This window comes from Ipomoea nil, unplaced genomic scaffold, assembly GCF_001879475.1.
Source record: "Ipomoea nil cultivar Tokyo-kokei standard unplaced genomic scaffold, Asagao_1.1 scaffold0117, whole genome shotgun sequence".
NCBI lineage: Eukaryota > Viridiplantae > Streptophyta > Magnoliopsida > Solanales > Convolvulaceae > Ipomoea > Ipomoea nil.
This window is the reverse complement of record NW_017616545.1, coordinates 2866426-2877520: the sequence shown is the minus strand read 5'-3', so window position 1 is coordinate 2877520 and position 11095 is coordinate 2866426. Positions and strand designations below refer to the sequence as shown.

The 11095-nt window shown below is 33.6% G+C and overlaps 1 protein-coding gene across 1 annotated transcript; it reads left to right on the top strand.

Annotated features, from left to right (window-relative positions):
* Nucleotides 1–8837: 8837 nt before the first annotated feature.
* LOC109167030 lies at nucleotides 8838–10716 on the top strand. The gene is made up of 4 exons (XM_019315965.1): nucleotides 8838–9168; nucleotides 9723–9791; nucleotides 10088–10150; nucleotides 10460–10716. Exons 1-4 carry the CDS (start codon nucleotides 8838–8840, stop codon nucleotides 10714–10716), a joined length of 720 nt encoding a protein of 239 aa, XP_019171510.1.
* The last annotated feature ends 379 nt before the right edge of the window (nucleotides 10717–11095 follow it).

Sequence of the window (11095 nt, the reverse complement as noted above, 5' to 3'; positions counted from 1 at the left end):
ATGATGATAGATGAAGTGCGCTACCCCATTAGTGGTTATTGTGTTATTTGTATTTTAGCATTGTTGTTGAGAACTATTGATTTGTGTGAATGCAAAATGATTCTAAGTTAAATTTCATTGCAATTTAAAATGTACCCGCACAGACACACTGTTTTCTATACATTATGACAGTAATGTTTTAACGCCAAATACATTATGAATTGTAATTTTGACGATAGAAGAATGGAGACAAAGACGAAAGTTTGAAACATGAATATGGGGTAAATTTCTTTCGTGGTGTGGGGGTTTTAATTTATTGCATGCATGGAGCTAAAATCTATATATCTATATTCGCCCTACCAGATTCCATACCTACGTTTAATTTTATTATAAAACTACAAATTCATGAAAATGTCATTACACATTTAATTTTCTTAATGAGTTAATTCCATTAATGGTTTCATTACTATTGACATTTATCACTATTTATCTCGAACTTTCAATTGGACCTTAAATTGTTCAATGACTATTGATCTTTAACAATTTTCATCATTTACGTACTTTTAATATGACCATAAATGGTCCAATGACTATTGATTTTGTTCTAAATTTTGTGCTCTGATTAAATATTCATTTAGTAAATATTATTGAATTTTAAGGGTAACAATAATGTAACAATTAGCTACCAGAATTGCGTCTCCAGATTTGTATATTTAAAGGTGATAAAACAAATAATATTTTTTTTTTTTGGTTGTGGATGAAACAAATAATATAATCGCAATAAATTTGTTGCAAGACTTATCAGTAGCCTAGTCCAAATTGGCTTATGCATCATCCTATTCTTCACATTCCCACTAATGTTGAATAACCCAGTGTATTAAGTTTATGAACCCAATTTGTCCATCTCAACATCCAAGCTAAGCTAATTTTTACATGGTTACACTTAAATTTAACGCTTTCGAAACGAATATTGAACATAAGGACCAAATATGGAACAAAATCAATAGTCAATGGACTATTTATGGTCAAATTTAAAATCGTGGATGAAAATTGGTAGAGGTCAATTGTTAAAGAACCTCTTATGGTCCAATTAAAAGTCGAAGATAAAAATTGATAAATGTAAATAGTCAAGGGACCATTCATGAAATTAACTCATTTCTTAATTGTTTCATCATAAACCTAGAATAATAGGAACTAATTAAATATATTCATAGACGGAGCCAAGGGGGGGGGGGGGGGTAGCTGCCCCCCTCACCCCACCCCCACCCCATATATAATATTTGTATGTATATATGTATATATAGTACAGGTTTTAGTATTAATATAAAAAAAAACTATTAAATATTAACAACAAATAAGTTAGATTAGCTAGTAGATCAAATGTTTGATAATTGTACGTAAAGGCCTTTGGCATTAACATAGTTTTACAATTTTTTTGACTCCTTTCCGTAGGCTTCAACACAGTCACATTTTTAATATTTTTTTAATATTTATAACACACAAACACACATACACATACACACACACACACACACACACACACACACACAAATATTTGGATGAACATAGTTTTACAGATTTTTTGACTCCTTTCCCTAGGCTTCAACACAGTCACATTTTTAATAGCTTTTTTTTATATTTAACACACACACACACACACATACACACACATACAAATGTTTTATATTAATAGTGAGATGTGTAATTTATAATGTGTTTTTTATTCAAATTATTTTATCAAATTAATTATGTTTCATATTTTGTTATGAATATTTTTATGAAGTTTCGATTTGTTTTATTTTTCGCTCATATCCAACAATATTTACAACCATATTTCTTAGGTATGGGGTTAGTTTGCAGATGATATAATAATGTGCATAAAGTAAATGATATTAATATTTAATAGTGATTCGGAAACATTCTTACTCCACACTTCTCTAACTCCAATGAAGCTCCACTAAGAATTGCCACACAAATACAAATTGATAGAAGCTATCACGACCTCTTCCGATTGATAGTCCTTGAAATAGGGGTTATTCACCAAGTCGCCCTACTCTTCACTATCTGACTAGAGCTAGCCAAGGGTCGTCAAATAAGTCGCCTTGCTAGAAAAGCCTAAAATGATCATACAACTTCTTCCGCCGGAAGATGGTTGTAAGTTGTTGAGTGCTGGACTTTTGAAATCACACATATTGATAACACGTATTCTTGGAGTTAAAGAACCCGTTCAAGTAGGATTAGATCAACAAACGAAGAACAAGGAGCACGCTACGAGAATTGACGCGCCGAGTGATATGGCCACCAGGTCAAGGTCATTCCAGAAAGATTTGGCACAGCCCTGCCTTAGGTCGTGCCAAATTGATGAAATGTGCACCTCATTTTGGGCGAATTAGGCACAACCATGCCCTTTGTCGTGCCACTATATGCATAATGTGAACAGTATTTAAACGCGTTTTGTGTTGTATTTTGGGGGAGGCAGAACCTAGATATAGTTTCAGTCGGCTTCCCTTTATTTCCTATCATCTTTTTAGCTTGGACTAGCTTAGATTACATATCATCAACACATTTTTCAATCTTTTAATTGCGGATTGAAGTCGTATTAAACCTCAACGTTGCATATTGTTAGGAATATAGCGGAATAATGCGGAAGCGAAGAATCGAAAATTTAGAATTATAGGAAGTTAAATAATAGGGAAAAATATATAATTGAAGAAAATTATATAAAATGACAAAATAATTAATAAGAATAGGAATATATATATATATATATATATATATATATATATATGTATGTATGTATATATACATATATATATATATATATATATATATATATATATATATATATATATATATATTTCTACGTGAAAGAAAGAAAAGCATGGATAAAATGAATTCAAACAAATTGCATTGATATAAGAATTGATGCATTGAAAACAATAAAACTAAAGCTATTTATACAAATCAAAAACAGAGAGAAATGTGGCATTAGTAGGAGAATGTGGATGCTGCAAGTGGAGACGTGGGAGGCATGCTACGCGCGAGGAAGTTTGTGCAGTACGTGGATTATTGCTGCATGGATTTTGAGACAAAAATTATTATATCTTAACAATCTCTACTTTGGATCAAATCCATTGCGAAATTAACAATTGGAACAGTCGACTAAACTCAAACTCTCCTTGAACTTAGTGACAGAAAGAACTTCAGAATAGCAGGATGGACCACCATCAACTTCCTATGCGACTGAAAGAGCATAAGCCACCAAGTTGGTTTTGTCATCACTTGCATACCTAGCAGGTTTTTTAATTGTCCTCCTAGGACGATCCACTGCAATGGAATACTCTCGTTGTGGCTCGACGAGAGGTGCTATGCTAGTAGATGCATCATCTTTAGTATTTCCAAAAACACAATGCTCACAAAATTGTAATTTACCCATACCTGAACCACTAAGGAGGCTTTTCTTACTCAGGAGATGCATGCCTTTCTCACTTATATGCCCCAGTGAGATCCGCATCAGACATCGATGAGGATACCGCTACTGAACCTGTCACAGTACTGCCATGCAAGACGCACAAGCATCCAGAACGAGAAGCTTTCAAGAGAACAAGAGAGCCTTTTATGACCTTCATAACTCCACCTTCAGCTATGTACTTGCACCCTAGAGATTCCTAGGTGCCCAATGATATCAGATTGCGTTTCAAATCAGGAATATACTGAACATTGGTAAGAGTCCTGATAACATTATCATGAGTTTTAATCTGCACACTTCCAATTCCACTAACCTTGCATTGAGTATCATTACCCAGCAAGACAACATCACTATCAACCGGTTCCAGAGAGATGAACCAGTCTCTGTGAGGACACATGTGGAATGTACAACCAGAGTCCAGAATCAACTCGGTTTCGCTCCGTTTGCAACCGGAGCTAACAGATAACATAACATTGCCATCTGAATCACTTTCAACAACACTAGCTTCAGCGGATTTTTCTCTCTCTTGCTTGTTTTTCAACTTAAAGCATTCAGTCACATCATGACCATGCTTCTTGCAGTACTTGCAGGATTTGTTGGACTTACGTCATTTAGACTTGGATTTAGAATTTTTATTGCTACTCCCTGATTCAAGTGAACGACCCCTTACAGTCAAGCCTTCACCTTTGTCCTCAGACTTAATTTCAAAGTCAAACTTTTCTTTGGGCAATAGGTTTGACTACTATTAGCATACAACATAATTTCTTTGAAATGCTTGTACGATTTAGGGAGAGAGACAATCAATAAAACAACGCGATCCTCATCTTCAATTATGACATCAATATTTTCCAAGTCTAATAAAATAGAATTGAATTCATCCAAGTGAGATTTAATAGAAGTACTTTCCGTCATACGAATTGTGTATAGACGCTCCTTCAAGCACAGCGTGTTCGCCAGAGTTTTAGCCATATAAAGCGTATCCAGCTTAGACCATAAATCTGACGCAGTCGTCTCACTTACTACCTCACGTAGAACCTCTTTAGACAGGCACAAAAAAATTGTTGAACATGCCTTGTCATCCAAATCTTCCCAAGTTTCATCTGTCATTGTAGCCGGTTTCTTCTTCTTCCCAGCTAGCGCTTTCCTCAAACCGTTATGGGTTAGAACGGCTTCCATATGAACCTTCCAGATAGAGAAGCTAATTTTCCCGTCAAACTTCTCGATATCGAACTTTGTAACAGTTGACATCTTTGAAAATAATTTTCGAATAAACCACTCTGATACCACTTGTTAGGAATATAGCAGAATAATGCGGAAGCGAAGAATCGAAAATTGAGAATTATAGGAAGTTAAATAATAGGGAAAATATATAAATGAAGAAAATTATATAAATGATAAAATAATTAATAAGAATGGGAAATATATATATATATATATATATATATATATATATATATATATATATATATATATATATATATATATATATTTCTACGTGAAAGAAAGTAAAGAATGGATAAAATGAATTCAAACAAATTGAATTGATGCATTGAAAACAATAAAACTAAAGCTATTTATACAATCGAAAAACAGAGAGAAATGTGGCATTAGTAGGAGAATGTGGATGCTGTTGTTGGGGAAAATCGGATAAAATATGTCGTAGACCTGCGGCTACTGTTTTTTATAGGCTGAGTATAAATGAATTCTGGTACGTTGGGCAGGCATCAGTTTGGTGCCCAATTACTGAGCAAATTTCACATGCTTTTACAGTTTACATATTGCATACAGCTAATTGACGAACAAGAGTAGTTAAACTAGAAATTTGTTGTTCAAGATCAGAAATATTTACCTCATTCACTTGCTTAGACGGTTGGACAAATCTATTGCCAAACTGTTGAGAATTTGCAGCCATGTTCGCAATTAGAGTTCTTGCAGCGTCCAGTGTCTTGTCAACTAAGGCACCACCGCTTGCGGCATCAATCATGCTTCTATCCATTGGAAAAAGTCCTTCATAAAAGTATTGAATGAGTAATTGCTCACTAATTTGATGGTGTGGGCAACTTGCACAAAGCTTTTTGAAACGCTCCCAATATTCATACAATGACTCTCCATTGTTTTGCCTTATACCACAGATTTCCTTTCTAATGTTGGCCGCCCTTGAAGTTGGGAAATATTTTTCAAGGAACGCTGTTTTCAAGTTATTCCATGTGGTGATGCTCCTGGAAGGTAGATAAAATAGCCAATCCTTCGCTGAATCCTTCAACGAAAAGGGAAAAGCTCTCAACTTGAGTTGTTCTTCAGTAACCCCTGTGGGTTTCATACTTGAACACACCACATGGAATTCCTTTAAGTGCTTTTGAGGATCTTCACCCGCAAGTCCATGAAAAGAAGGCAAAAGATGAATTAACCCAGATTTCAGTTCGAATTGTACATTAGCATCCAGAGCAGGGAAAGTGATGCATAAAGGTTGTTGATCTAAATTTGGAGCTCCAAGCTCTTTTAAAGTCCGATTTTGAGCCATGGGGGGTTCCTCTTCAAAATCAGAATTGGCGAAATCGGTAGCGAGATCACTAAACTCAAATTTTCGCAAAGCTTGTTTCTTCCACCTACGTATAGTTCTTTCAATTTCCGGATAGTACGGCAAGATTTTTTGATTAGCAGATCGGGTTATAAGCATAAAAAAAGAGAAAATATATAGCAGCAATTATGTAAAAGTAATGAAAGAAAAGATTTTTTTAATTTTTTTTTGGGACAAATTAACGAGAAAAATAAATAAACAAATAAATAAACAAACACAAAATAAGCTAGAAAATCTCCCCGGCAATGGCGCCAAAATTTGGTGAGCTGTCGTAGGCTCCCAAATTAAAACCTTACAAATGTAGTAGCGGGAGTAAGGATCGATCCCACGAGGAGTAACTAGTTTAACTTTTGTGCTCAAGGAACTAATGGGGGGTTTGGAAAATAACGAGAATAAAGATTAAGTAAAAGATAATTTAAATAAATAAGAGATTAAATAAATCGAATAAAGTAATGAAACTAATATATTGAAAGCACTTATAATAGAAAACCTTGGTTAGTAAAGATCCACCACCGGAAGTTAACACTGATCATTGATTAGTAAAGTAATTAATATGCAATTGAATATTTGTCGTGAAATTATTTCATTTCCGTTTTCCCTTAGTTATAGGTAACTAAAGCACACGCGGTTTAATTACCCCTAACTACTAAATAACCTAAGACAAGCGCTATAGATTTAATTTAATAGCAGCAATATGAACTAGGAAAACCGACAAACTAAATAACACAAGCACAAGCGGTTGCATTTAATTTAGGAAAATATTCTTCCTGAAATCAATTATCACTAAGCCGTCAATAATTAACCTCAGTTGCTACTGAATATTAGAATAATTTGTAGCACAACATTATCTAATATAACGAAGAATTATATCAAATAGGTTAGAAGAATATTTAATACCCAAATGCATAAAAATTATATAATAAAATAAATAAATAATCTTACAGCATAATCAATTCCGGGGCTTCAATTCACTAAACCAAGCTAAAGAAATTAGCAATGAATGAACATTGATAACAGCTTTACATAATAATCGAGAGGGGAAGAATGAACGATTTTACAATAGGAAATTCCTACTACTTATAGCATTCTAAAAATAGGCTCAATGAACCTCAACCATCCATTTTTCCTATTTTTCAGCACTGATCCATGAAATCATCCGAAAAAACGCCTGCATGTGCCGCACGTTCTGAGGTAAGAAAAACACAAAAAAAAAACGTTAATCATTTTCTTTGTTTTAATTTCTTGCTATGAATGTTTTAATGCTATGAAATTGAGAATGGACCAAACAACTAAAAATAATACTTAATATATATATATATATATATATATATATATATATAATATTAATATGTATTATATATATTATATATTATATATAAAAAGAACTAATTATTAGATAATATTAATTAACCAATGCAAAATTATTATAAAGATGTACCTAAAATATGAGTGTAAAAAATGCATATCAAGTTTCTATTTTTTCTAAATTTTTGTTACTTAATACATCCGCATTTACAAACTTTTCTTCCATTAAAAGTGATAAAGAGATTAAAAAAAAAAACTACCAAACATCAAATAGCTTTTGAGCTATTTTGATACAATTCTCTCTCTATCACTATCTCTCTCTTCATTTCTCTCTCTCTCTCTCTCTCTCTCTATATATATATATATATATATATATATATATATATATATATATATATATATATATACACACACACGCACACACACGCACACACACACGCACACACACGCACACACACACGCACACACACTATACATCTAAAAAATTTTCAAGTTTTCATTTTCATTGGAAAGCTATTAAATGTGTTAAAATCTATTTATTTATTAATTTGTTAAATATGAAACTAATTTGCACTGTTTTTTTTTCTTCATAAAGAAATAAAAATGTAGTGACAATTGATAAAAGTATCAAGTAATATTGTAACTATGTAAGTTGTTATTGAAGGCCTTGTGGTTAGGTAGATGGGATTAAGTTAGAAATAATAGTAAAACAAGGAAAAGAAATATGAATGCAGTAGATGCATATGTTGTAATGGGTAAGTAGACATCCGTGGAGCATTGATAGTTGGGGATGGATTAAATAGGTAGGTGATAGTAGGAATAAATAAATAGGTTATGGTGCATAAATAGGGGATGGGTTAAATAAAAAGGAATATAGGAAATAGTGATCGTAGGGGAGGTTGGTGGTGCTTGATGGTTAGGTAGGTGGGTGAAGGAAAGGCTATAAATATAAGTGAAGTGAATATATATATATATATATATATATATATATATATATATATATATATATATATATATATATATATATATTGTTAAATTAATTCTCTAATAATATACATACGGAAATTAATCAATGATGGAACACTAGCAATATTTATTGGAATCTTTTTGTAATTTGTATGGCTTTTATTCCTTTTGTACATAGTGACATTTAAATTTCTTGTGGATAGTGAGAAATAGATCAGACTTCGGTTAAAATAATTTTTTTTTTATTTCCAGATAACAAAAGGAGTTCGGTTAAAATATATAATTATATTTTTTTTATTTTCAGATAACAAACGGAATTTTTATATAAGACACACAATCAGGATGTCATTCCCTACTCCTAAGCGTCAGATGCCATAACAAAATCTGAATCAAGATATAATCACAGAAATCCTCAAAAGGCTGCCTGTGAAATCTCTGCTGCAATTTAGGTGTGTTTCAAAAGTTTGGCGTGCTTTAATATCATCTCTAGAACTTGTCAAATTGCACCTAAATTTTCATTCAAAAAAGGATATTAAGGTCATGACATATAGCAGTGTAAATCGGATTAGCTATATGTCCTTGTTTTCTATTACAGAAAACAAGCAATCATCATTTTGCAAGTTTATTACATTTGACCGCTCGGTCTTAATCCCTGAAGGTGGATTCGAATTCTTGGGTTCTTGCAATGGTCTATTTTGCTTTCGTGCTAAACCATATCAAATAATGATTTGGAACCCTTCATTGAATGGAAACATCAAGACAATCCCAGATGTTTGGCGGTCGGGCTACATTATTAGCATATTTGGATTTGGATACGATATGTATAATGAGGACTACATGGTTGTTTATGCTTATTATGCGGAGAATAATGGTGATGAAAATGTGATTTTGGTGTATAGTTTTAAGCATGCATGGGTCATGGAAAAGAAGTGATAGAGGGTTTAGTAGTGGGTTTGTTTATCCCAGAATTGCTGTGTTTGCGAGTGGTAGTCTCAACTGGTGCAACAACAACTTAAATGATAGTGACTGGAATTGGAATATAATTTCTTTTAAGGGAAAAGGGTCAAATAAGCCCCTAAACATTACCCAATAAGTCAATTAGGCCCTCCAACTTTCAAAAGTTACAATTATACCCACTAACATGTCATTTTGAAGCAATAAGACCCACAAACCTATTGGTGACGTGATATTACAGGTCACCTGGGATTTCGGCGAACCTCCGATGATCGTACGATAAATTTCCGGCAACGGTGTCAAATACCGACGACCGTGAAAATGTTTGCCGGTCTCGTTTGGACCACGGTCGCCTGCTCCGACGAAGGGGAATTTTTATGTTTTTATTTCTCCTCGGATCATTATTCCATTTGTTCTTCTTTTTGGGATCCCCTGCTTTCTTGGAAATTATTTGCACGTATGTTTTTCCAGCTTCATTGGCCACCATGAAACAAAAACGCAAGCTAGATTTCCAAGGTGGGTTCTTCTATTTCTTTGATGGTTAGTTTTGCATCTGTAGTGTATACAAATAGTTGTATAAAGATGAGTTCTTGCCATTATTGCAGTCTTCTTCTTGGATCAAAGCAGTGGTGAAGAAATAGTTGAATATACAAAGCGGCACCGATGAGTTCCATTCGGATTACACCATAAACGGTAAATATCAAATAAATCTCATAAATCTCTCAGCATTTTTGGGGGGATTAAATATACAGAGTGTTATTATTATTATTATTATTTTTTTTTTTTGGTGAATCTTTGATTTTTTGAGAATTTGTATTTGTTAACATTTTTGCCAGATGGGATGAACAGAGTTTTACGGAGAAGGAAGAGTTGTGTCGTCGTGCCGGAGGATTTATCAGGTGAGTTTCTTGGCAGTTGTTTAGAACTTTCTCCATACGATAGATAGGTTCATTATGCAATTTCGAAGATGAGAGAATCATAAAGTTTTGTGGGTCCCTTTTCACGGTCGTTCGTATTTGACACTGTTGTCGGAAATTTATCGTACGATCATCTGAGGTTCGTCGGAGTGGGCTGGAATCCTAAGTGACCTGTAATATCAGGTCACCAATAGGTTTGTGGGTCTCATTGCTCCAAAATGACATGTTCGTGGGTTTAATTGCAACTTTTGAAAGTTGAAGGGCCTAATTGACTTTTTGAGTAATGTTCAGGGGCTTATTTGACCCTTTTCTCTTCTTTTAATTTAACCACCGAAACAGCCAAAGCTATAGCGTTACCCAGCCATGAACATGGAGCTGCCATTTGTACAGGATTGCTTTTTGCAGGTTTTCATCACAAACATCAAATGGAAGTTTGGATTATGAATGAGTTTGGAATTGAAGAATCGTGGACTAAACTAGTTTGCATTTCAAACTTACCAATTCATCATCCACTTCCCCGGGGTTCAGAGAACACTGGCTATGTGTAATGCTAAACTCGCAATTGTACATGTTTCGGAAAACGGTGATATTCTAATGATGGTTGGGCATCAATTGAAGCTCCATAGACCTAATGCTAGAAGGGGTAAGAATTTTAATATCCCCTATGCTCTTGGTTATATGGTTACTAGTTAAGTGGATACCCTTGTTTCACCAGCCATGATTGATCTGTAAATGAATTGTTCATGTCATGTTGGGGGAAGAAAATTTTGCTTTTTGATGTGTTGATTTAGAGTTCATTAACGACTTTATAATTGTGTTTTATTAAGTATAAAATAGTATTTTTTTGTATTGTATCATTTGTGCATGAGCGTTGATGAAGTAAATTTTACTAGCCATGTTTGGTGAACTATAGATTTGTTTGAATGC

Excerpts from the sequence above, each read along its gene's own strand:
- LOC109167030 (XM_019315965.1), top strand. The coding sequence starts at position 8,838 with ATGACATATAGCAGTGTAAATCGGATTAGCTATATGTCCTTGTTTTCT. Across the intron at positions 9,792-10,087 it reads GTTCTTCTATTTCTTTGATG|ATGGGATGAACAGAGTTTTA; the intron begins GTTAGTTTTGCA and ends CATTTTTGCCAG. Across the intron at positions 10,151-10,459 it reads CGTGCCGGAGGATTTATCAG|GGGCTTATTTGACCCTTTTC; the intron begins GTGAGTTTCTTG and ends AGTAATGTTCAG.